The sequence below is a fragment of the Hippopotamus amphibius genome, chromosome 4, assembly GCF_030028045.1.
Source record: "Hippopotamus amphibius kiboko isolate mHipAmp2 chromosome 4, mHipAmp2.hap2, whole genome shotgun sequence".
NCBI classification, from domain to species: Eukaryota; Metazoa; Chordata; class Mammalia; order Artiodactyla; family Hippopotamidae; genus Hippopotamus; species Hippopotamus amphibius.
In genome coordinates, this window is record NC_080189.1 from 133,070,971 (window position 1) to 133,098,568 (window position 27,598).

At 38.9% G+C, this 27,598-nt stretch overlaps 1 protein-coding gene across 4 annotated transcripts in view; it reads right to left on the minus strand.

Annotated features, from left to right (window-relative positions):
* ZEB1 (zinc finger E-box binding homeobox 1) overlaps window positions 1-27,598 on the minus strand; it is a 199,725-nt gene that overhangs the window by 57,320 nt on the left and 114,807 nt on the right. For all 4 annotated transcript variants that reach the window (XM_057731302.1, XM_057731301.1, XM_057731304.1 and 1 more), the window contains exon 2: window positions 11,574-11,774. In XM_057731302.1, the coding sequence (XP_057587285.1) occupies window positions 11,574-11,774 (201 nt within the window). The remainder of the gene's footprint in view (window positions 1-11,573; window positions 11,775-27,598) is intronic.

Here is a 27,598-nt window from a genome sequence, read left to right on the forward strand (position 1 = left end):
GGATCATGTCTTTTGCCACATTTTGGAAATTTTCAGCCATTGTTTCTTTGAATACTCTCTTAGGCCTATCTTCTTACTTCTCTCCTGGAACTCTGATGACAGGCACATCAGATCCAAAGGAGTTGCTGAGGCTCTGCTCTGTTTGCAGTCTGTCTCTTTCTGTTGTTCACACTGGGCGATTCTCCTGTTACAGCTGGCTGCAGCCTCGCTGATTCTTCCCCGTCCTTCCATATGCTGCAGAGTCTGTGTGCCGAGGTTCTGAGCTTCAGTTATTGTATTTTTCAGTTCTAAACTTTCCATCTGGTGCTTCCTTATATTTTCCATTTCTTTGTGAAGACTGTATCTTCCAGTTTGAAGCACGCTCACGATTGGGAGTTGAAGCACTTTTATCATGATGACCCACATCAGATAATTCTAGCATCTTTGTCACCTCAGTGTTGGTGTCTGTTGTCTTTTCTACTTCAGTTGAAACTTTGCTGGCTCTTAGTGTGACAAATGAGTGTTGAATGATACTTGGACATTCGGCTATTCTGTAGGGAGACAGAGACCCCGGATCTCCTGTGGGAAGGTGGGCACTGTCCCATTCTGGGCCGTGGGGTGGAGGTGTGGGCTCCTCTCTCAGCCTCTGTGCCCCACGCCTGGGGGTAGGGGCTGCTCTTTAAGGCTGAGCAGTTGGGGTCCAGGCCCCTGCCAGGCTCTCCTGATTGCACTCTAGCTGAGAGGGGCGAGGTGCCTTATCACTGCTCCACTGACCCCGCAGGTGGCGGGGTGAGGGGTGAAAGCCTTCAGTTTCCACCAGGCTTCCCAGCAGGAAGGGGCAGGATACCTGTCACCAAGGAGGGAGGTGAGATGCAAGGCCAGGCTCCTGCATGGTTTCCATGGTGTTTCTATCATCACTGTTGCTGACAGGGGACCAAAGTCTCAGCTCCCTACTTGGTCTCTGACATCACCATGGCGGGGGAGGGGGGAGGAGCTCCTTTCAGTGAGTGTGGAAGGCTGGGCTCCCCACTCAGCCTTTGCTGGTGAGGGCAGCGGGGCTGTGCTCTTCCTGTGGCTGGACTAGAGCAGTTAGTGTCCACAAGACTTCTTCTTACCAGGTTTGAGGTTCTGATCCATGTGGGACACATCGGCTAAGAGAAAACGCAGGGGACTCAACGCTGGGTTGTTCCTTGGGTCCTGAGGAAACCTGCCTGCCTTCTTTTCTCCATCTTCCAGAGGCTTCTTGTGTTTATTTACATGTAGTATCCAGAGGTTTGGCTGTACTTAGCAGGAGAAATAGGGACAAGTATATCTATTCCATCTTACTAGAAGCAGAAGTCTCAATAGTTCTTTTTAAAATAGTTGATAAAGGATTAAGTGATTATCTTATTTTCCTACTTTCTAGATGCCTTATCCATGGGCCAGCCAACAAAACCCCTTAATCTCTATTCACATTTTACATAAGCAAAGTTTAAGAAAGCAAGCAAGCAAGCAAGCAAGCAAAGTGCCACCCAGATGGAGCTTTCAGGTTGCTCAGATTTCAACAGTAGATTTACAAAGAACAGAAAGAATGTCACATAACCAAGGATGAATACCGGAGTTTAGACAACGTGAGGTCCAAATAGTGTCAGGAAGATAAAAAATGAAGAAGAACTAAAGCTCTCAAAATGTTAAGGAAAGCAAGGATGGAAAAACATTTTCTTGAAAACTGATGGTATAATTAATGAAGATTAAAAATAAAAAAAGGAAAACGTCTTACGTCTTAACTTATTCACTCATTTGCAGATTTCTTAAGCATTTAATACATATTAGGCATAAGTGGTCACAGACAGAGATCAATACGACACAGTGTGTGGCCTCAGGGATGTTTAGTGGAGCAGAGTGATCAGACAGTCACAGCACCATGTGGAAGAGTGACGAACAGAGGCAGCTCTACGGACCCTATTCGCTGTGTCTCCGGGGGTCAGACAATGGTTCACTGAGGAGGAAACAGACAAGGAGAGAAGGATGCCCAGGAGAGGGGACAGGATATCGAAAGTTAGAGGAAGAGGATATGGACACAGGAAGTAGCACCACACGGAGCCGGCGAAGACGTGGTAGAGCTGGACCATAGGGCCCCGGTCGGTCATGCTGCTGTGTCTGGATTCAAATCCCACAGGCAACCAGGAACTACAGGAAATCGTTTTGAGTCTCTCTTCCAGAAAGTATGAAGTTCAAGAAGCAGAAGAGAATCAAAACTCAGGATAGATAAATCGCTGTACAAAAACATATGGTCTCTTGGCTCTGACAAAATTATTTTCATAAAATATAAAAGCCTTTGAAAGTGAATCACTGACCTGAGCACTGGCTATGATCTCTGAGGAACAGTGGAGATTAGGAGAGATGAACGAAGGCATTCAATTTGCATATTCTACCTTTGACTTCCTTTTGTAAACTACAGATCAGAGATATTTAACTTCCATCCTGAGAATGTTTTCTAGAATAGATTATAGAAGTACTGTGTGTGTGTTTAAAAAAAAACACACACAAACATTGATCACTAGCATTCAGGGTGAGTTCAATGAAAAAAAGTCACATAAACTAGCCTCATATCCATGTTTTAAAGTATTACTAGGAGGCATGATCTCATATGATATTTATTTTTGAAGACATGGATGGACTAAAAATGGTGGAATAAATTTATTTAAAAAGTAGTGGTTTATAGAATGATGACAACAGAAGAAAGCTACTGCCACTAGGTTTGCCGCTGACCCCACTCGTCACATTTCTGATGACAGAGGAGAATGGAGACAACAAAAGACAGAGTCAGACTCAAAAAGAGATACAAGTGGGACTGGTTCCAACAAGATTACGAGCAATAAATGAGCCCCCTCTGAACCTAACCGTAAGATGGAAGAAACCACAAAATCATCTTAAACCCCTCTTCCTCTCACAATCCTGATATAATCCATCGATAAACCCTAGTGACTCTACTTTCAAAACACAACCAGGACTGGGTACCTCCTCACTACTATCCCGATTCAAGCCACTGCCCTGGATTACTGTAATAACCTCTGTGCCTGTCTTTTTGTCCCTACCCTTGACCTGTAGGGTTTATTCTCAACACAGCAGCCAGAGTGCTCCTTGTAAAATGAAAATCGAACCACACCACATCTCTATTCAAATTCTTCTAATGACTCCTCATTTAGACAGCAGTAAAAGCGTATCCAGTAGTCTGTAAGACCTTTCAGTGCTCTGGCACCTCACTGCCTCTCTGGCTTCATGTCTGCTGATCCCCCCACTCCCTCCACGCCCGAGCCTGCGGGCCAGGCTCCCCAGATGCCAGGTTAGAAATCACAGTGATTCCAGGACACAGACATACTATTATATATAAAATAGGCAACCAACAAGGACCCACTGCGTAGCACAGGGAACTCTACTCAATACTCTGTAATGACCTATCTAGCAAAAGAATCTAAAAAAGAATCAATATATGTATAACAGATTTACTTTGCTGTACAGTGGAAACTAACGCAAAAATTGTAAAATAACTATACTCCAGTAAAAAAAGAAAACTCACAGTGATGTCCTGGGGCTTTCGTGTGCCCCCTGACGTGAAGTGACGAGGAGGGTACTTTACCACCATGTTATTTTTTCCAAAATTCCACACCCCCAGTCTACTTATGAGAAAAATATCAAACCCAAATTGAAGGATGTTCCCCAAATACCTGACCAGTCCTCCTCAAACTGTCAAGGTCACGAGAAACAAGGAAAGATGAGAAATTGTCATAGACTGGAGGAAACTAAGGAGACCAAACCAAGTGCAGCGTGTGCCCTGGACACGAGGACGTGAGCGGGAAAGCCAGTGAGATCCAAATAAACTCTGGAGCTTCGGTAAAGAAAGATGGATTCTTCTAAGCCATGAGCAGGGCGCACTTCTCCACTTACTGAGGTACTTGCTAACGCCTCTAATAAGGTTTCTAATTTGTTCACATGGTCTTCCACATCTACTTTCCTTTTTTAACTCTTGCTGATGTATACGGATGACTTTAAATTCAGTATATTGTTTGCAGTCAGCGAATTCGTCAAATTCTCTTATTAGTACTAATAATTTATCTGCAGATTCTTTTCTACATATACAGTTGTATCATGTGTAGGAAATGAGAGTTTTGTTTTTTCCTTTTTAACTGCTTTCTTCATGGGTCTGTGCTGGCAGCACCTCCAGGAGAAGACTGATGAGAGCAGTGAATGTGGACATACGACAGTGTTCCTGATCACCAAAGAAACGTTCTCGTCACTTTATCATTAAGCACGATGCGTGTGGTAGATTTTACACAGACACACACTTCCTTAGATCAAGGAAGTACCTAGTTCACTAGTTTTTATGATATCCACTCACAGGTACTGAGTTTTAATAAACATTCTTTTCTGTATCTGTTGAGGTGAATTTTGAGTGTTCTTCTTAAGTCTGGGTTAAAGTGCTATTTTTAAATTGTTTTAATGTTATTTTGACCTTGCATTCCATACATGTACGTGCATATAGGCTGTACTGCTAATATCCTGTTTGGGATTTCTGTGTCTGTGTTCTGAGCAAGTCTGTAATTTTTCTTTCTTATGCTTCTCTGGTTTGGTATCAAGATTATGGTAGCCTCATTTAAAGAGTTGGGGAGGACTTCTTAGGTGGCACAGTGGTTAAGAATCTGCCTGCTGATGCAGGGGACACGGGTTCAATCCCTGCTCCAGGAAGATTCCACATGCCTCGGAGCAACTAAGCTCGTGCGCCACAACTATTGAGCCTGCACTCTAGAGCCCATGAGCCACAACTATTTTTTTTTATTTTATTTTATTTTATTTTATTTTTTTGGGGGTACACCAGGTTCAATCAACTGTTTTTATACACATATCCCCATATTCCCTCCCTTCCTTGACGCCCCCCCCCTCGATTCCCCCCCACCCTCCCTGCCCCAGTCCTCTAAGGCATCTTCCATCCTCGAGTTGGACTCCCTTTGTTATACAACAACTTCCCACTGACTATTTTACAGTTGGTAGTATATATATGTCTGTGCTACTCTCTCGCTTCTTCTCAGTTTCCCCTTCACCCCCCGCCCCCTCCCATACCTCGAGTTCTCCAGTCCATTCTCTGTATCTGCTTCCCTGTTCTTGTCACTGAGTTCATCAGTACCATTTTTAGATTCCGTATATGTGAGTTAGCATACAATATTTGTCTTTCTCTTTCTGACTTACTTCACTCTGTATGACAGATTGTAGTTCTATCCACCTCATTACATATAGCTCCATCTCATCCCTTTTTATAGCTGAGTAATATTCCATTGTATATATATGCCACATCTTCTGTATCCATTCATTTGTTGATGGGCATTTAGGTTGCTTCCATGTCCTGGCTATTGTAAAGAGTGCTGCAATAAACATGATGGTACAAGTTTCTTTTGGGATTATGGTTTTCTTTGGGTATATGCCCAGGAGTGGGATTACTGGATCATATGGTAGTTCTATTTGTAGTTTTTTAAGGAACCTCCAAATTGTTTTCCATAGTGGCTGTACCAACTTACAGTCCCACCAACAGTGCAGGGGAGTTCCCTTTTCTCCACACCCTCTCCAACATTTGTTGTTTCCAGACTTTGTGATGATGGCCGTTCTGATTGGTGTGAGGTGATACCTCATTGTGAGCCACAACTATTGAGCCCATGTGCCACAACTACTGAAGCCCACACGCCTACAGCCCATGCTCTGCAACGAGAGAAGCCACCACACTTGAGGAGCCTGCGCACCACAATGAAGAGTAGCCCCCGCTCGCTGCAACTAGAGAAAGCCCGCGAGCAGCAACGAAGACCCAACACAGCCAATAAATAAATGAATAAATAAATTAATTAATTTAAAAAAAAGAGTTGAGGAATCTTCTCTCTTTCACTAGTCTTTGGAAGCACTGTCTAAAATTGTAATCATTAGTTCCTTGAATATTTAGAAAAATTTACCAGTGATGTCATCTGGGCTAGTTTTCTCTGTAGAGGAGGAAAAAATTTATATATATACATACACACATGTACACATATCAAATTATCATGCAGAAAAATTTACTATTTTTCTTTAGGTGCACAGTTCTATGAACTGTTAACACATGTAGATTCACGTAACCACCACCAAAAACAGGACACAGAACAGTCCCATTATCCCCCAAACTCCCTGGTGCTGTCAATCCCTTTATGGTCACACTTCCCTCCTTAAGGCCCTGGCGGCCACTGATTTGTTACCCAGCACACAGTCTGTCTTTTTGAAAACGTAATGCACGTGGACTCAAACAGTACATAACCCTTTGAGAATGGCTTCTTTCATTTAGCATAAGGCCTTTGCGATTCATCTAAGTTGTTGCTTGTATCAACAGCTTGTCCCTTTTCATCCGTCAGTCGTATTCCATTTCATGGATGTGCTACAGCTTCCTTACACTTTCACCTGCTGAAGGACAATGGGTTGCTTCCAGTGTTTGGAAATTATGAATAGAGCTTCTAACATTAGTGTACAAGGTTTTGTGTGAACCTAAGCTTTCATTTCCCTAGGGGAGATACCCAGGAACGGGACTGCTGGGTCATATGCTAAGTGTGTATTTAACTTTATAATAAACTGCCAAACTGTTTCCCCGAGGGGCACAGCACTTGCAATTCTGAAGGTCTCAGTTGCTCCATATCTTCACCACTCCTTTGCGGTGAGGTTATAGAACGATTCCTGTTTTCCAATTCTTCCTGAGCCACTTTTGGCTAAGAATTTCTAATATCCTGCCCCACATTTTCAAATTTATTTGCATATAGTTGTTCACAATATCCCCTGTAAACTTATTAATGTCTGTAGTATCATATGTAAGTTACGTCCTCTCTTTCATTCTTGATTTTAGCTATTTATATTTTCTCTTTTTTCCTTGATCAGTCTTGTCAAAGGTTGGTTAATATTAACATTTTCGAAGCATAAAGTTTTGCTTATGTTGATTTTTTTGTATTGTAGGTTTATTTGCAGTTTTATATTATAATTGAATGTAATACAACATAGGTTTGAACTGCACAGGTCCACTTACATGCAGATTTTTTTCAGTAGTAAATACTGCAATACTAAGCTGTCTGCAGTTGATTGAATCCATAGATGCGGAACTGCACACATGGGGGAACCTCACGCACAAGGATGGGGTGGGTGGAACTGCACGCATAGGGGTCTAACTGGGCTGCAGGGAGGGTCGGCACCCCTGACTCTCACGTTGTTCAAGAGTTAACTGTACTTATTTTGTTTTTTTCTTTTACTTCCAAACAACTCAGTTTGCTGTTCTTTTCTAAGTTCTTGAGATAGATGCTTAGTTCATTAACTTTTAGCCAGAACCCTTCCTAAAATATGTACTTAGAGCTCTAAATTTCCCTCTAAAAACTGTTTTAACCACATCCTACAAATTCTGATATAGAATAATTTCATCATTCAGTTCAAAATCTTTCATTTTCATGATGATCTCTTTATTGACTGATGAACACACATTCAAAAGTGTGTTCCTTAAAATTTCCAAACATAATATTCTACTTATAGTTTAATTATATTGTGTTCAAGGAACATGCTCTGTATGCCTTTATCCTTTGAAATCTGTTGAAATTTGCTTTATGACCCTGTATATGTTTGGTTTTTATAAATATTCCAAATAGCTTGAAAAAATATTTATTTTGCAATTACTAAGCATTTACCTTGTCTATACAAGGTATCCTCATTGGTTTTGTGTGATTATTCTATCAATGACTAACCGAGGTGTGTTAAATCTTAGCAATGACTGTAGATTTCTCTTTTTCTCTTTGAAGATTGTTTATTTTTTCTTCATATATTTTTGAGGCTTTGTTATTAGGTCCAAACAAATTTAAAATAATATCTGATCAGTGAATTTAATCTTTCATCATTATAAAATGATCCTATTACCTATAATAATAATGCCTTTAGCCTTCGAGTCAACATCATCTGAAACAAATAGCTACACCCACTTTTTTTGTTAGTATTTTCATGGGAAATACTATCTGTTTATCTCTACCATATACTTGTCATTTTCTCTGTTCTTCTTACACCTCAGACTTTGTACCAAGGATTTCTCGCTTCATGCCTAAAATATATCCTTTAAGACTTGCTTTAATAAGGGCCTACTGATAAACAAATTTTCTGTTTTCACTGCCTGAAACTTGTCTGAAATCGTCACCTCTTTTCGTAAAGATATTTTTGCAAAGTAGAGAATTTTGTATTGGCAGGCATCTTTTCACTATGTCTGGCTTCCATTGTTTTTACTGAGAATTTAGCTCTTGGTCCAACTGCCCCTATCTCAATCATAAGCTGAGTTTGGGGAGGTTACTTTTAAGAATTTTATTTTTGTCTTGGATAATCTGTAATTTCACCATAATGTGACGGGGTAGATTTATTTGTTCTTCTTGAGATCAGTTGAACTTGAATCTGTGATCCTGTGTCCTTCATCAAAACTGAAAAAAATCTCAGCCATTATCTCTTCAAGTATTGTTCCTTCCCTGTTTTCTCTTCTCCTAGAATTATGACTAGAAGAAACGTCTACTCTATCCTTTGTCTCTTAACAAGAATTTTCATATTTTTCTGTCTCTCTGAGTTACATTTCCCCCTATATTCCAATTCATTAATTACTTCTTCAACTCTTCTTACTTTAGTGTTAAGCCCATCCTTTGAATTTCAATTTCTATTATTCTGTTTTTTCATTTTTAGAAGTTACATTTGGTTCTTAAAATCTGTTGGTTCTACTGTATTTTATTCTATCACAACAGGTAATTTCAAGCTTGCCTATATTTTCATTAAACATGACAGTCATGTTACAATCTGTATCAGGTAATTAAAGTCTTCATGGGTCAGTTTCTGCTTCCTTTTGTTTCTGGTAATTCTCATTTATGTTGCTGTCTTCTTTCTAAGTTACCTGGGAAACTTTCACAGTGCTAAGTTGAATACATGTTCCTCCAAAAGATTTGGCTTTGCTTCTGCTTGGTGCCTACGGGTAGGGCAGCAGGTCCACTTTAGACTCAATTTTGGCTTGAACTTTACCAAGGCTGCCCAGTAATGTGAACCTGAGCTATAAATCAGTGCATGACAGCTTGTGGTTACTGCTTCTCAGAGACAATCCTCCACTCCCCCAGTCCCTAGCCAGGCAGTTTTGTTTGCTAACTCCTGAGGGTGGTAGGGGTGGTAGAGGGATTGCTTTTAGTTCATCACAGTTCATCACTGTCAGGATGTAGTCCATAACTAGGGGAGGGTCTACTACTAACTCTTTGGTGGTCCAAGGCTTTGTTTCTTCTCAGAGGCCTGAAAATCATATCTTACGTTACCCTTCTGAAGCAAATGTCCTCAAGGCCAAAGAGCCTTCTATGCTGTGCTCTGATGACCTCTATGGCTTCCTGTCTTCACTTAGATTTTAATCTGTTAACGTCTTACTATCTAGTTAGCTCTTTAACTCTTTCAAGAAGACTTCTTACTTTATGTAAAAATTTAATATCATTAGTTATCTTCAGTGAGAACATCAGTCCACATAATCTATCCCAACATATTTTCAGAAACAGAACCTCTCCGCTGATTTTCCATCTTTCTTTTTACCTCTAGCTCACTCTCCTTATCTCCCCCTTTTCCAGCAAATCATTTCCTTCTTGCTTCCACATTAAGACTTCCGATCAAGGACACCAATGGATCAATTCTGGCTACCAACAGTAAATACATAAGAAACTGTTGCTCCTGAAAGTCCTGAGCTCAGTATTACAATTTAACAGGTGAATAGCCTGCTGTTAACCAGCTGTGATAACAGATAAGGCAGTTAACTTCTCTGGGTTCTACTTCCCAGAAACCTGGAAGTCATGCTAGCCCTTCTTTCTCAACTACGTACAATTACATGGAATCAACCAAATTTAACATATTTTACTTCCCACATTTCTGTCAATTCTATCCCTTTTATTCCCATCCCAAGGCCCAATTCTTCAGTTCAAAAACCCTCCTCACTGCCTAGTTTTACTGAGGACACTACCTCCTGCCACTAGAGTCCCAGCTCCTAGGATTCTTTTTCCATATTGCTTCCAGACATTTCTAAAGTACATATCAGTGCTGTTATTCTCATAGCTTCCAGGGTGAAGTTCAAATTCCTTGACTGAGCACATGACACTTCATAGTCTTTCCCTTGTTTACTTCTCTGATCTCATTCTCTGCAAACCCCATTTGTTCAAATCTTTGTGGTTTCACGTATGTCGTGCCTTCTGCTGGAAGCACCTTCTTCTGCCTCTCCGTTGCCTAGTAAACCTCTACTGGTCCTTTTGACTCAAGCCCAGCTCTGTTTCACTTGGAAATTCTTCAAGGTCTTCTCCTCTCTTAGGTGTAGGTGTTCCTCCCTCATGCTTCCACATAACTCTAAGGACACCACGACAAACTATAATGACTTTGTGACTTATTTCTCTCTCTCACACATTAAACCATAAGCACTTTTCACACAGAGACGGTCTTATTCAAGTTTGCAACCCCATTCCTGCAGAGCTTGCTGAATGGACAGATGAGTAACACTACAGAACGAGGGGGCTAATTACATGATTTCAAAAGTCCTTTGTTAGCTCCTGTCACCCTGTGCCTACTATTTGGACTCTTATCCAAGCTTCCACATTTGGTTACCCAGATTCTCTGACCTGCATACATGACCCACTTCCCCTGACTGTCTAGCTATCTTGTTGAGATAACTTCCCTGAATTTGAATCTTGCTGGGCAGCTTCTGTCTGCCTGACCTTGAACTTGGTCCGTTCACCTGCTCCTCTTTGCCTCTGCTCCAGATCCCCAATCCCTCTAATTCCCAACACCTGCCACATCTACATCCTTCTGTTTTTATCCCACCGTTGCTTAAACTCTCACAAGATAGGCCTAATACTTTAGTTTATTGGGAAAAGTAGAAAGGAGAAATTTTATAGATGAAAGAAAAGACTATAGTCCAATACGTTCACGTGACAGATGAGGAGGTAGGTTAAACACTTATGTTTACTCACTGAAAGAGCAGCAGTGGAGGGAGCCTTACTCTCACTGCTGCTTCCATTCAACCATGCTTGACTTTTGTAAAGAGTTTACTTGAGGAGAAATTGAAAGCAAGTGAAAGAACCATGAGAGAGAGACAGAGAGAGAGATGGAGATGCTTACAAACACTAAAAATACTCCCATGATTTATCCGCATTTGGGATTTTTTGCACGCTGAATTATTTTATAATATTACTATACCAAAATATACTTTGTTGATTTCTAAGTAGGTTATTCACTTGAGGTCACAATATGAAATTAAAGATAAGTTCATTTGTATCAACAGTATATGAAAAGCTTGATTCTAGTTTTTAAAAAAACTACCAAAATTCAATATATGGATCAATATATTATATGCAAGTTATGGTCAAAGTAACTATTCTTTTACTACAGAATTTACTTTTTGGTAAGCAGAAGAAGACCTTCTATTGATTAACAAATACATTATAGTTTGTTTCAAACTTTTCATCCAGTTCATCGTTTCAGTTAATATCTGTGTGAGAAGAATCCAGAGGACAGAAGGTTACAGGAAACACTACGCTCACCGTCGTTCTCCCAGCAGCCCTTGGCGTTCGCCTCCCTTGCGCTGCTCCCGGGTAACACTGTCTGGTCTGCTGGCAGGTCATCTGCAGGCGCGCCGCCTTCACCATCTGCTGCGTCCGTGATACTTTCTTCTTCCACGATGTGGAGTTTGTCTTCATCGTCTGAATCTGAATTTGTTTCTACCACAGTATTATAATTTGTAACTGTAATACAAACAGGAAACAAATCATCAAAACCAACTAGTGTAAAAGTCATTTTTCACACCTTAGTAAAAAGAAATTTTAAGAAGTGCTTAAAACAGATTGTCATTCAATAATATAAGTCTTAGACTGTGAAATGTAAACAACTAATTTATTTGATAACATGCACACACAGCACTTACTAGATACTAGATGGACAAAAAGGCAAATAATAGTAGCCATGCTTATTGAATACTTAACTGTATTTACAGGTGTTTTATAAATAGTAACTCATTTACTTCTTACAACAACCTTTTAGCAACCCTATAAAACAAAGGCTCTATCTACCATCTACTGCTTATACCCCTGTTTTAGACAAGTAGAAATCAAGATACAGGGAAGGTAAGTAACTTGTCCAAAACCACACATCTAGGAAGTGGCAGGGTGGGGATTTGAGCCCTAGGAGTCTGGCTCCTTATTCTGTGTTCTTAAACACTACATCAAACATCTTCTCCAATCATTATGAGCTTATATTACATGATACTGCTTATGTAGAACAAGGGCTTCAAGTCTTGAAAGCATTACAATTTAAGAAAAGAGTTAATCTCTCCTAATAAAATAGCAATACATCATCAAGTTTAACATAATGAAAGTATTTTCAAGTTGTCAGGCCCATGCATTTCCTATTAATTCCACACTGACTTTAGAAAGAATCAACCAATTTTAACCAAATTTCCACATAATTAAGACATGATTTAAGCAACGTTTATATGTCTGTCATTCTGAAAGCAAACAGACATTCAGGTTTCAAATGGGCACCGTTTTCACATTTTTAATGAGTTTCAATGAATTTTAACACCAGCATTATAAAGATATATAATTAGTCTGAATAACTATAGCTCATAGAACCAAAACAAATAATACGGTATAGTCAATATTTTTCCTTCAGAGTCCTTATAACAGTCACTCTAATGGGATAAATTATTTAGAATCTCATTGGGTATGGTCCCTGGAATACCTCTTTTCAACAATTTGCAGGGTGATTCTTACTTGCTAAGATTGAGAGGAAGGGAGAAAAAGCAAGCTTTGTTTACCCAGCTAAGCAACAATCACTTCCAGTTATACTTTCCACTTCTTGAAATTTGCAACAATTCTTGAAAGAAGATAATCATCTAAATGCTTCAATGATAGGCATATATATGCCCCTTCCCATATAAATACACATACACCACCCCCCCCTCCCCGAGAATACAAAAGAAGAAACACAATCAAAAGTATGGATGTGTATATCAAGGCGAGAATAACCCAAAGTCTCCAAAACTGCTTTGCCAGACCTTGGAGAGACCCCTCTGTCCAAAGAGTAAGGGAGTTTCCCTTCTGCCCATATTAGGAATTCTTCCATATCTGAAAAAAACATATCAAGTCTTGCTGGTCTTTAATACTTTAGTGTGAATACATTTTCCCAGATCTTTCTCCAAAAGCAAATAGTTTTCTCTCCAGTTTTAATGTAAAAGTAATACATGTCGTTGTAAAAAAATTCAGAGAATACAAAACGTGTAAGATTAGTAAAAGCCCATCCCCCAACTCTTCCTTCCTCAACTCACTCTTTCAAAGTAACAATAACAGCAAGGTTTATTAATTAATTTAAGCACTAGGTAGGCATGATACTAAGCATTTTATATACCTTTATGTAAAACAGACCTCACCTTATACACACACATATCTTGTATTTAATTTAAATCCTATGTATAAATGTATGTGTGCATATTTAAATATACACACATGGGATCACATTATACTGTTGTGCCACTTAGTTTTTTGCCTCTTAATAACATATCCTGGAAACTTTTCTGTGTGAGCATCTGTGGTGTTTTCTCATTTTCCTCTGGATGGCTACACAGCATTTCACTGTACAGCTATAACCTAACCAATCACCTATGGACAAAATTTAGTTCATTTGCAGTGTTTTAAGCATTGTCAACAACATCATAATAGATTTTCCTGTAAATGTATCTTTGGACATTCAATACACTTGTCAGATGCATTAGTAGGGGTGGAATTGCTGAGTCAAAAGAAAACTTAATGAGTAGATACGGAAACACAGGGAGTTGCTTGCATTCCAGTCACACGATGAGCAGAGTAAGCGGTGAAGCTGTGTGTAAAGAGTGGGTAGAGAGCGTGCTTCTCAAAGGATAGTCTACAGTTAGAAAAGGGCTTCCCGATGAGCCTTTAACTGATAGTAAGATACGATTGTGTGTGTACTTGAATGAGGACTCTTGCTGGCAAACGGTGCACAGTGCTATTAGCTTTATTTTTACTGTCCAGGGGCCCTTATTAGTAGCCTACTGAATGACTTATGAAAGTTGTTTAAAGCTGGGATGGTAGATAAAGGCATTTCTATGCTACAAGCTAAAATTAGAACACAGCTAGTGTTTCCTCAGGATTAATCGATTCTGTATTCCACTAGACCTGGCTGCCACAGAAGGTTTGGCTCAGTGCAAAGCTCTCACTGGGCTTGGACACTCACGGACAGTTGAAATTCCTATTTTCTGAAGGAAGGTTTTAGTGCTTCTTCAGTATCATGAGTTGACTGTGGGTTTATACTGGTGCTATCTTTGCCTTTTAATGAAGTACACTCTAGTTTAGCTTTACCATTAGCGATTTTGCTAGCTGTAGGTTGTTTGGTTAACCCTAGACTGTATATTTACATGTACAGTTAGACTATTCTGGGCTTGAAATTTTTTCAAAAATTGGGCTTTAAGACATACATGCATTATGGTTCAAATATTTCCTTGCATGCTTCATGGTTTTGATTAAGTTCTTTTGACTCTGAGCTGTTTTATTCTGTCTGAGTCAACTGTAGCCCAAAGTCCTCCTTGAGAATATCTGTCACTGTCTAGGGCTCTAGCAGAACTCCTTCTTGTGCCCCTGGTGTAATAAGCTGCCACTGTGGGATGGAATTGCAAATAACCAAAACACAGAGACTGCATATATTTCACTGTTATCTTGTGAATTTTCCCGAAGCATGTTTTGAATAAGTGGTACAAAACTTGAAAAATCCAGAAGAGCAATACATTTTGTTGGCTAAGATGGAAAAAAGACCAATAACTATTTTTCAAGACTTCTCACTGTCTTCTGCTTCACGGTCACTTAAGCGGAGAGAGAAAGTAGTGAAAATCACATATTAATTATCATAACTCAGATGACAGGCAAGCCTCCCTGTGTGTCTCGATCTATCCTTCTGTGGATCTACAGAGCTAATCTCAAAAATACAGCCCCCGCATGAAAAACATAGAGAATAATACAGGACCTTTATACATTCTAACCAGCAATGAGACTGTCAGTGATCTCAACTCTCTGCCCATCTATCTCCATATCTCTATACTGTGCAAACTTTGGCTAAAAAACAATAATAAAATATAGTTTATCTAAAGAGATGTATATTATTAACAACCACAGGTGATCATCACCTCTTGCTTCTGAGTTTTAACTGAAATAATATAATTTTGGGAAAGAAAAGACGAACAGAAAAGGTAAACAGTTTTTTAAAATCTTTACATATAATTTACAATACGCAATATGAACTTAAATTTTAATAAAAATGGTAACATTTTCAATGCATTCTAGAATGTGATAAGGACAAGCTGACTCTTGGTGGTGATTCTTGTTTGTGTCATTTGCGAACATTAATGCCAAATTTAACAGTATGTCCCGCACAAGGTGGTTGTGAGGAGCTAATGACTTAGAAAAGCACTGTGCTTGGACCAGTGTCTTGTACTCAGTAAAGACTACAGAAGCATCTGCTATTACTATCAGCAGCACCTCACTGAACCGCTTACAGCCATTCCTAACAAGTAGCTACTATTACATCTTCCTTTTATAGACAAAAAAAGTAGCTTAGTAATGTGTGTGAGGTTTGGAACTACTAAGTTGAAGAGCTGGACTCCAATCCCAGGCTGCCGGATTCCACAAGCCACATACTTTTACTGCTATGTTTAAAGCCTGCTGACTGAAGATTGGTGCACTAATGACAAATATTTTTAAACTTGTGTTTTTGTGTCTAGCCTATTCTGGGGCCCTGTAATTCCATACTTAACAATTTGCCACTAAAAACATTTGCAAATGACTAAAGAATTTTCACCATTAGAATCTCAAAATAAGATAACAAACAGTATGCCATGGGGTAATATCATCATTATAATCAATAAACTTTAAAAGACTTGCACATAGCATATTAGTTTTAGTACTTGACTGCATGTAGCACCATATCAACTGCACTAAACTCACATTATCTGTTTCTTAAGTAATGCTAAATTATAATAAAAGAATTAGCTACATTAGATGAATATGGTTCAAGGAAAGAGCAATACAATCTCAACTTCCATCACGAAGATAAGAGTAAGATATCTGCAGGCTTTATAAATAGAAACCCCACCAGACACTGTTTACGATCGCTGTGAATAGCAGGTTAGGTTCCTGTACGTAAGGAGGAGACTGGCGAGGGGGAGTGTCAGGTCTGACTCACGGGTCTTCGGTTCCTGTCAGGTGACACCGGTGGCATGTGTTGATTAAAGCCACAGGCTACAGCTACGCTTGGACGTATTTTCGGATGTACAAGGGCGTTTCCCTTCCAGAGGAGGAGTACATCATGCTTAGCCACATCCCACTCATGCCTGCCCACTCCCCAAACACACAATCATCTGCATGGCAGAAAACAGGCAACACCTCTCTCAGGAAAAGACCTAAGGCTGGTCCTTAAAAACTAAGACTACTTCCAACAAGGTACACCACATACATCAGTCTAACCTACTGTCATAATTTAAGAAAGACCTAGAAAAACAGGTACACTGCGAGTCCTGTTTTTCAGATTACAGTGGATTGAGCAGTAGAATATTTTACATGTGTCCACACTAAGCTGAGAAAAACATGACTGAGGCACGAGTGCACGAAATGCGAAGAGCAAGGTGGCGACACTGCACAGGCACTTGCACCGCTCCTCAGCGTCCCTGGGATAGAGGGCACGTCACGCCGTGTATGTCTCTCGCCCTGAGCAGAGTCCCCACACACTCACTGCCCTGCACACAGCAGGGATGATTTGTGGAACCGAATGTGAGGCCACGCTTCTTTTTTTCTCAGTGAAGGAGTTAAGTCAGTATATTTAGGTGTTACCGGTAATTCAGGAAAATGAAGACCAACAAATACTGTATTTTAACACATGTATATGGAATCCAGAAAAATGGTGCAGATGAACTGGTTTGCAAGGCAGAAATAGAGACAGAGTAGAGAACAAATGTATGGACACCAAGGGGGTAAAGCCGGGGGTGGGGTGGGATGGATTGGGAGATTGGGGTTGACATATATGCACTAATGTGTATAAAATAGATAACTAATGAGAACCTGCTGTATAGCACAGGGAACTCCACTTCATTTGGCTGTACAGTAGAAACTAACACAACACTGCAAAACAATTATACCCCAATAAAAATTAAAAAACTGCAGTGATAACCATGTTAAAAAAACTTATAAATGAACACATGAAATAGAAAGGAGAGGTCATCTGATGATTCATAAGGTTAGAGAAAACTTCTGCAAACAGCATTACTCCAGGAAAGAGGAGCTCGTGCTGTCCATAAATACTACACTCAGTATACACTGTCAGTATCTGTTACTCTGGCTTTTGACCTAATTTATAGATGATATTAACTTACTAATATATTTTACTGCATAATTAAAGTTATGATGTAACATGCATATTTAATATAACATACAAGTAATCTAATAAATAAATAAGTATATTATCTAATTTTAATTTAAGTCCTTTAAAAATAGGCATAGCACTATGAACATATGAGGTCTTAATAAAAACTAACAATTCAGCAAATTTGGGGGGAAGTTATTTCAATTCCTCTCTAGGTAAAATCTTAACTTAGGGTAACTAATGAATAATAATCACAGACTCTTTTTACATTTTCAAAATAATTTGAAAAACATAACTTCAGTGAAAGTCAATGATTCTGAAATTTACCCCTGCAAAAGGGCTGGTGGTTTTCAATGCCTCCAGATACCAGCAATTAATAGACTGAAAACAGACAGGCAGAGAGAGGGGAGCGGTCACCACCAGGCACCAAACCCTCGCTCTTGTTCTCTCCCCTCTCTCACTACACAAAAACTATTAGATTTTCATGGGCTCTGTCTTTGGTCCTCTCTCAGTTCTTACTCTGGTCTTTCTACCATTCTCTACGGGTCCTCCGTCCATATGCCCCCACCACAAGAGCCATCCCAAGTTACCTTTCCCTCCTCCTGCCTTATCAAAACTCCCACTCACTCAGGGAGCTTATTTCAGCCAGTGTTAGTGCAATTCCCAAAAAGGCTGGTGAAACAGTTAAACAGCAAAGTTCTCAGCAGATTAAACTAAATTCAGTCCCAGGAACAGGTGAGGAAAGCATATGGACTAAAATAAGTCACACTATATTATTAATAACTAGTGTTTCCTTCACAGGTAAATTCTACATTTATAAAAAGGATGCTTTTTAATTTATATTACTTGTTACTTCTGGAATATAGGCAGTATGACAAAACCCCAGTGTGAAGAAGGAATTAAAAATATAAACATGGAAATTACTGAGTCAAAAAGTAGAGAAGCCATATAATTGATAAATCAACCCAAAACCCAGATCTTTAAAGTATCAGTAAAATAGACAAATCACTAGCCCACTTAACATGAGAAAAAAAATTGAGAGGCATCAGTATGCGATATTAAAATGCAAACAGATAAATAACTACAACTAAAAGGAATTTAAGTGACTTACTTTATAAATATTGTGCACAAACCTAAGCAAATACACTTGTAAACATGGATGAAATAACTTTTTTTCGAAAATGTAAATGATTATAGCTACATTTGTTATTTGATAGAATTTATAAAATTATAGAAGAGAGAACAGAGGTAGACAGACCATAGAATAAATTTAGGAAGCCATCAAATAGTTAACCAAAAAGTGCCAGATGTTTTCCCAGGTGAACTCCAGATCTTCAAAGGACTGATAATTCTGTTGCTTTTTAAAAAGAGAGAGGAAAATGAAGGGTCCAAATTCTTTCTGTGAAACCAGCATAGCCGTCAGCTAGAATCTGAGGAAGAGCACACATGTGCTCACTCAAAAAGTCAGTCTCACTGGTGATCACTGATATAAAAATTCCAAATAAAATATTCAATCCAGTATTACATTAGAAGAATAAAGCAAGCATTACTTACCATTAAGAAACACACACGAGTTCACTACATTAACACAGTGAAGGAGAGACAATATGACTTGTATAGAAACTGAAACTTTTGAAAAAATTCACTACTCCTTGCTGATAAATGCTTTTTCATAAAAATGAAACTGAAGTCAGTTATCATGATAAACTATTATGTATTGGAGGCATTTTTAAGATAAAGATGTTTAATGTCATTAGAAGTTAGCAGTATTCTAAAAGAACAAGCTAATTTTTTAAAAGAACAAAAAGGAAAAGCACAAATACTGGAAAAGAAAAAGCAAAATTATTATTTGCAGGTGATATGAAGCTGTTTCTGGAGAATGCAAGAAAAATCACTAAAAAACTATTAGTAATTAGAAAATCTAGTAAATGACTAATTATGAATTTAACAGAAAAAATCAATAGCTTTCCAATAAACCGACAACAACCTGCTAAAGACATAACAAAATAAAAAGTCTAGTAATAATAGCTACTCAAAGGATAACACATGAAGGAAAAAAAAAGCCCAGAGGACAGCAGGAGCTTGCACACTCCACTGAGCATGGCAAGACGTGGATAAATGAAGACATCATATTGTAAAGATTCAATTATACCTAAAATACTCTACAAACTCAATGCAATTCTGATCCAAATACTAACATGATATTTTAGATTCTAAATCCAGATGATTTAGACCAAACAATTCTAAAGTTTATAAGGAGACCTAGGAGCTCAGTCACTGGAGCCAGACTGCTTGGTTCAAATCACAGCTTCCCCACTTACTGGCCACGTTCCTCAGTCCTCTTGTGCCTCAGTTTCCTCATCTCTAAGATGGGAATGACAACAGTATGTCCCTAATAGGGCTGGCATAATGAGAAAAATAATTATATATGCAAAATACTTGATACAGTACTGCACATAAGTGCTCAATACATGATGTTAGTATTATTTTCTGGGAAAATAAACACAAAAATATTCAGGAAAATTCAGAAAACTAATAGTAACAGTGGTGGTAGGAGAACATGGACTACCTGCACCAGACAGGAGATGTATCTCAAAGCTATAGAAATGGAAAGAGATTTATAGTGGCACACGGATAGGCAAACGATCAATGGACTTGCACAGAACTGAGAAACAGATCCCCAAACACATGATAGTCCTACTAATCAGATTCCCGCCTCACAACTTTAACCAAAATTAAATCTGCATGAGTCAAAGATTTTAATTAACAATAATTAAATTCTTCTACAGACTTGGAATAAGGAAAGATGTTATAAGCATGACATGAAACCCATGATTGTATGTAGAAAAAATTCAAGTTGAAAGACAAACGATAAACTGTGAAAAATATTTGCCATACGTGCTACCAAAGGCTGATTTCTTTATTATACAAAGAATTCTTAAATATCCATGAGAAAAAGATGAACCACCCAATAAGAACATGCAAAGGCAGTTCACACACACAATATGAACAGCCAATAAACATGTAACAAGACATTCAACCTCGCTAAATAGACATATATCTGCTTTAATCCTATATCGTTGTAATATCACTACTTCTTATCACACCCTCAGCTCTCTCAGCCTTCAATGACTTCAAAGCCCCTATTCTGATTAAATCTCACTTTTCCAGACTCTATACCTCAGCCCCCTTTGCTGAGAAGTCTTCCGAAAACGCTGCCTACTCTCGTCTGCAACGTTCCTTCCGATTTGCTCTTATCTTGTCACCGTGAAGGATGTTGAAATTGTTAAGTCCAATGACAATCATCAGGCCTCATGTTACATGACCCACCAGCAGCATCTGGCATAACCCATCACTCTCTCCTTTTCAAAACAATCTCTTCTCCTGACTCTCCTGGTTTCCTCCTAACTCTGTTGCTTTTCTGTTTCCTTCCTCCATCTCCTGGACCTCAACCTGTCTTACGGCTCTAAACCTGCTTTATATCTGAGTCCCAGTTTCTCCTCTGCGCTCCAGACCCGGACATCCACTGCCTACCTGACACCTCTACTTGGATGTCCAAAGTGCAAACCTGCCGTATCCCAAACCCAGCGCTCGGGCCTCTGCATTTCAGTAAACAGTGATTCTATTCCTCCTGTTGCTCGGGCCAAAAATCTTGGTGCCACTTTTGACTCCTTGTTTTCTCTTATATCCCACATCTAACCTAGAGGGGATATACCTTAAAACACATTCAGCATCTGACCACTTACTGCTCACTCCCCACCACCACCACCACCTCTCACCCAGAATATGGTCACAGGCTCCTCTCAGGCCTTCTCACTTCCTCTTTTGCCCTCCTACAGTCAGGTCTCAGGACAGCAGTCAAGCGACCCTTCTACAGCATCACAGGAGCCCTGTCACCCTTCTCTCAAACCACCTGATGGTTTCCCACCTCATCCACTGTAATTCAAAGGCCCTTCAGGAGCTGTGCCCTCCTCTGCCACCTCTCAGACTCCACCTTCGTCTTCACACCCGCTCCCTGCACGCCAGACGCCCTGGTCAGTCACGCGGCTCCACCTGGAATGCTCTTCCCACACGGTCCAACTCCACCTCCGCAGTGAGGCCTTCCAGGACTGCCCTGCTACATTGACAGACCTCTCCTGCCACGAGGACACACCCCACTCCTGTGATTTCACTTCTTTTTGAAATACTTATTGCCAACTGCCGTTCATATTTTACTATGCTTTAACTGTCTCCTCTCACTGGAATGTAAACTCCGTGTGGGCAAAATTTCCTTCTGCTGTGTTCACTGCTGTGCCCTCATGCACGTACAATACTGCCCATAGTACTAACTTGTTATTTTATAGTTCTGAGGTCAGAAGTCCAAGACAGGTCTCACTGGGCTAAAACCAGGGTGTCGGCAGAGCTGGGGTCTTTCTGGAGGCTCTAGGGGAGCCTGTTCTCTTCTCTTTTTCAAATTCTAGAGGCTGCCCACACTCCCCACACGTGATCCCCTTCCCTCTTCACAGCCAGCAATGGCCAGCTGAGACTTTCTCACGTCACATCACTCTGACACCGACCCTCCTTTTGTCTCTCTCTCATCTCCACTTTTAAGGACCCTTACCACTGGGCCCCACTGGATGACCCAAAATAATCCCATTTTAAGGTCAGCTGATTAGCAACCTGAATTTTTTCTGCTACTTTAATCTTCCTTTGTCATGTAACGTAACGTACTCACCAATTCTACCTACTATACTTTCCCACTAAAATGTAAGCTCCATGAAGGCAAAGACACCATCTTGTTCACTCCAGGAGTCTAGTCCCAAGCATTATAGGGCCTACTGAAGTCACTTAAAATATTTGTTGAATTGATTAAAATGCTACTGCTTTGGGGGTGGTTCTTCTTGACTGTTTGTAACTCTTGTTTTAATCTTTGTGCTCCTATGTAAAATTTTACATTCTCTGCAAGAGTGTTTTCATTCCCATTATGTTTTCATCACGTTCACATGCTTACATTAGGTGTTTGGTCAAGTGTGAAGTGTTCTGATAGCATGTCAATAAAGGATTAAGTGCTGTAAAAGATGTCTACAGTCAATGAATTTTAAAGCGAAAGAAATTTTAAAAGTTTCAAAATGGTAATGATTTTGTAATTGTATGGCTTCCTAATAAAGTGTGGAATATTCTAATAATGTGTCAATAAAGGATCACCTGCTGTGAAATGTAGGTTAAACGAATAAATTTTAAACCTGGAAAGGATCTGAAGATAAGTCTCAGTTCCATATTTTAAACTTGAAACCCAAAGAAGCTAAGTAATTTGTCTAGTTACACAAAAAAATTGTGAACCTGGCAAAAGATCCAGCGGACTGTCTATAAAAATCCACCACCTGAGGTTGACATGAAGATTAAATAAACGCATTTAAAAGCACATAAATGCAGTACCTAGCACAGAACAAGTGCTCTATAAATAGTGGGGTCAGTGGATGCTTTTATTGGCATGATTATTATCATAAACACTATATATTTCCAATTTCTCAACAATAAAAATAACATGCAAAGCAGATATTCAATGAATACTTGAGTTAATGAATGATTAAAATGTAAAATACAAATGAACATGGTTAAACAATTTTTAACATGCTAAGTGCTTTCCTACTACTTTTATTTTTACAGGAAAATGCAGGTAAAAGAGAAGTAAAGCAGAGCATACATATTGCACTGACCTCTGTCATGATGCCTCCCCCAACTTGTCCTTGTTAATGGCACTTTCCCTCCTCCCTTATCATCTATACCAGCCAGCTCAAAAGCGTCTCTATAATACTACTAAGGTGTTACGTTACCTGCTTTATTTACTCTACTGACATCTGCATTGATGCAAAGGCAATGGTGGGTAAAACTGTTGGTTCTATAAAACAATTTAAAGCAGTGGCAACAAACTGCATCCTTCACTACCACTCATTTCCAGCTGAAAAATAACTGCCATTTCACTTAAGAATGCCTTAATGAAGCAGTAAAAATTATTTAATTAAACCTTTATCCTTTAGAACATGTCTTTTAAATATTCTGTGTGACAAAATGGGATCTACACATAAAACATTTCTGCTGGATATCAAAGCATGCAATCGTTCTGAGTTGTCAGCTAAACTAGCTGCTTTGTTCATGGTACACCAATTTTACTTGAAAGAACAACTGATTATGATTTTTCAGACTTAAGAATTTGAGAAATATTTTAAAAAAAAGTAACCCTGTCACTTAAAGGAAAACAAAAACCCAAATTTGCTGCCAATGATAAAATTTGAACTTTCAGGTATAGGCTAGAATTTTGGAAAATGTGTGAGTTTTACGGCTTCCCAATTTTAAAGAGTCTTCTGAAGGGACCAGTGCTAATATTGATTTTTTTGATATGATAAAATGAAAAGGGTCAACATTTGCAAGATCTATACAACTCAGTAAACCAACGTATTCCAAATGAGTAATGCATGACGTTATAGACTTAGGAGTGTATAAAAGATCCATTTAGAGTTCAAGATAGACTAATGGATTTTAATGTAACAGACCACGAAATTCATTACATGGTTTCATATTCCACCTACACTGCAACTAATGAGCTGCTACTTGATGAGTTTTGGTGTAGTAATCAAAGAATATCCACAATTACTTGAAAAAGCTAATTCCAATTACATAACTGTGTGGGGGTACGTATTTATTTTAAGAACTTTTATTGAGATATAATTGACATTAAATAAACCGCATGTATTTAAAGTGTACAATTTGATATTTTTTTCTTATTAGTAATGTATATATGGCAATTCCAATCTCCCAATTCATCCCACTCCCCACCCTACCCCCGCTTTCCCCACTTGGTGTCCATATGTTTGTTCTCTACATCCGTGTCTCTATTTCTGCCTTGCAAAAGTTGATGTGTAGCATTTTTCCATTTTCTGCACATATGCGTTACTATACGATATGTTTTTCTCATTCTGACTTACTTCACTCTGTATGACAGTCTCTAGTTCCATCCATGTCTCTACAAATGTCCCAATTTCATTCCTTTTTATGGCTAATATTCCATTGTATGTATGTACCACATCTTTATCCATTCATCTGTTGATGGACATTTAGGTTGTTTCCATGTCCTGTCTATTGTAAACAGTGCTGCAATGAACACTGGGGTGCATGTGTCTTTTTTTTTTCTTTTTAAGAATTTTATTGATATACAGTTAACAGACAATAAACAGCATATATTTAGAGTGTACAATTTGGTATCCCAATCTCCCAATTCATTACCCCCCAACCTTCCCCGCTTTCCCCACTTGGTGTCCATGTGTTTGTTCTCTGCATCTGTGTCTCCATTTCTGCCTTGCATTTCCTCTTTCATAGTTGTTAGCATTTGTTCTATGTATTGAGGTGCTCCTATATTGGGTTCATATATATTTATAATTGTTATCTCCTCTTCTTGGATGGATCCCTTGATCTTTATGTAATGTCCTTTCTTGTCTCTTGTAACATTTTTTATTTTAAAGTCTGTTTTATCTGATATGACTATTGCTACTCCAGCTTTCTTTTGATTTACATTTGCATAGAATATCTTTTTCCATTCCCTCACTTTCAGTCTGTATGTGTCCCTAGGTCTGAAGTGCATCTCTTGTAGACAGCATATATGTGGGTTTTATTTTTGTATCCATTCAGCCAGTCTGTGTCTTTTGGTTGGTGCATTTAGTCCATTTACATTCAAGGTAATTATTGATATGTATGTTCCTATTACCATTTTCTTAATTGTTTTGTTTTTGTTTTTGTAGGTCCTTCTCTTCTCTTATGTTTCCTGCTTAGAGAAGTTCCTTTAGCATTTGTTGTAGGGCTGGTTGGGTGGTGCTGAATTCTCTTAGCTGTTGCTTGTCTGTAAAGCTTTTGATTTCTCCATTGAATCTGAATGAGATCCTTGCTGGGTAGAGAATTCTTGGTTGTAGGGTCTTCCCTTTCATCACTTGAAATATATTGTGCCACTCCCTTCTGGCTTGTAGAGTTTCTGCTGAGAAATCAGCTGTTAACCTGATGGGAGTTCCCTTGTATGTTATTTGTCATTTTTCCCTTGTTGCTTTTAATAACATTTCTCTGTCTTTAATTTTTGTCAGCTTGACTACTATATGTCTTGGCGTGGTTCTCCTTGGGTTTATCCTGCCTGGGACTCTCTGCACTTCCTGCACTTGGGTAGCTATCTCCTTTCCCATGTTAGGGAAGTTTTCAACTAGAATCTCTTCCAATATTTTCTTGGGTCCTTTCTCTCTCTCTTCTCCTTCTGGGACCCCTATAATACGAATGTTGGCGCGTTTAACATTGTCCCAAAGGTATCTTAGGCTGTCTTCAGTTCTTTTCATTCTTTTTTCTTTATTCTTTCCTGCATCAGTGATTATCACCATTCTGTCTTCCAGGTCACTTATTCGCCCTTCTGCCTCCATTAATCTGCTGTTGGTTCCTTCTAGTGTATTATTCATTTCAGTTATGGTGTTGCATATCTCTGTTTGTTTGCTCCTTAATTCTTCTAGGTCTTTGGTAAACTTTTTGATCTTTGCATCCAGTCTTTTTTAAAAAGTCCTGGATCACTTTCCCCATCATTATTCTGAATTCTTTTTCTGTAAGGGTGCCTATCTCCTCTTCATTTAGTTGTTTTTCTGGGGTTTTATCCTGTCCCTTCATCTGGTACAAAGTCCTCTGCTTTTTCACTTCCTCTATCTTTCTGTGGCTGTGGTTTTCAGTTCCACAAGACGAAATACTGCTGATACTGCTTGATACTGCTTGAGGGTATGCTTTAACATACTTCAATCAAAACAAATTACAACAGATTTGAGGCAGAGCAGATATGTGAACCCAGCTGCCTTTACTGTTATTAATGGACACTGCATAAAAGATCATGAGAGACTACTACAAGCAACTGTATGCCAATAAATTGGATAACCTGGAAGAAATGGATACATTCTTAGAAAAGTACAATCTTCCAAAACTGAACCAGGAAGAAACAGAACATGTGAAGAGACCAATCACAAGTACAGACATTGAAACTGTGATTAAAAATCTCCCAACAAACAAAAGCCCAGGGCCAGATGGATTCACAGGCGAATTCTATCAAACATTTAGAGAAGAGCTAACACCTATCCTTCTCAAACTCTTCCAAATTATAGCAGAAGGAGGAACATTCCCAAACTCATTCTACGAGGCCAGCATCACCCGGATACCAAAACCAGGCAAAGATCTCACAAAAAAAGAAAATGACAGACCAATATCCCTGATGAATATAGATGCAAAAATCCTCAACAAAATACTAGCTAACAGAATCCAACAGCACATTAAAAAGATCATATACCATGATCAAGTGGGGTTTATCCCTGGAATGCAAGTATTCTTCAACATATGCAAATCAATCAATGTGATACACCCTATTAACAAACTGAAAGATAAAAACCATATGATAATCTCAGTAGACGCAGAAAAAGCTTTTGACAAAATTCAACATCCATTTATGATAAAAACTCTCCAGAAAATGGGCATAGAAGGAAATTACCTCAACATCATAAAAGCCATATATGACAAACCAAGAGCCAACATCATCCTAAATGGTGAAAAACTGAAAGCATTTCCCCCTAAGGTCAGGAGCAAGACAGGGGTGTCCACTCTCACCACTATTATTCAACATAGTTTTGGAAGTGTTAGCCACAGCAATCAGGGAAGAAAATGAAATAAAAGGAATCCAGATTGGAAAAGAAGAAAAATTGTCACTCTTTGCAGATGACATGATATTATACATAGAAAACCCTAAAGACTCTACCAGAAAACTGCTAGCAGTAACCGATTAATTTAGTAAAGTAGCAGGATACAAAATTAATGCGGAGAAATCTCTTGCATTGCTATACACTAACAATGAAAGAACAGAAAGAGAAATTAAGGATACTCTTCCATTTACCATTGCAACAAAAAGAATAAAATACCTAGGAATAAACCTGCCTAAGAAGGCAAAAAACCTATATGCAGAAAACTATAAGACACTGATGAAAGAAATCAAAGACAATACAAACAGATGGAGGGACATACCATGTTCTTGGATTGGAAGAATCAATATTGTGAAAATGACTATCTTACCCAAAGCAATTTACAGATTCAACCCAATCCCTATCAAATTACCAAC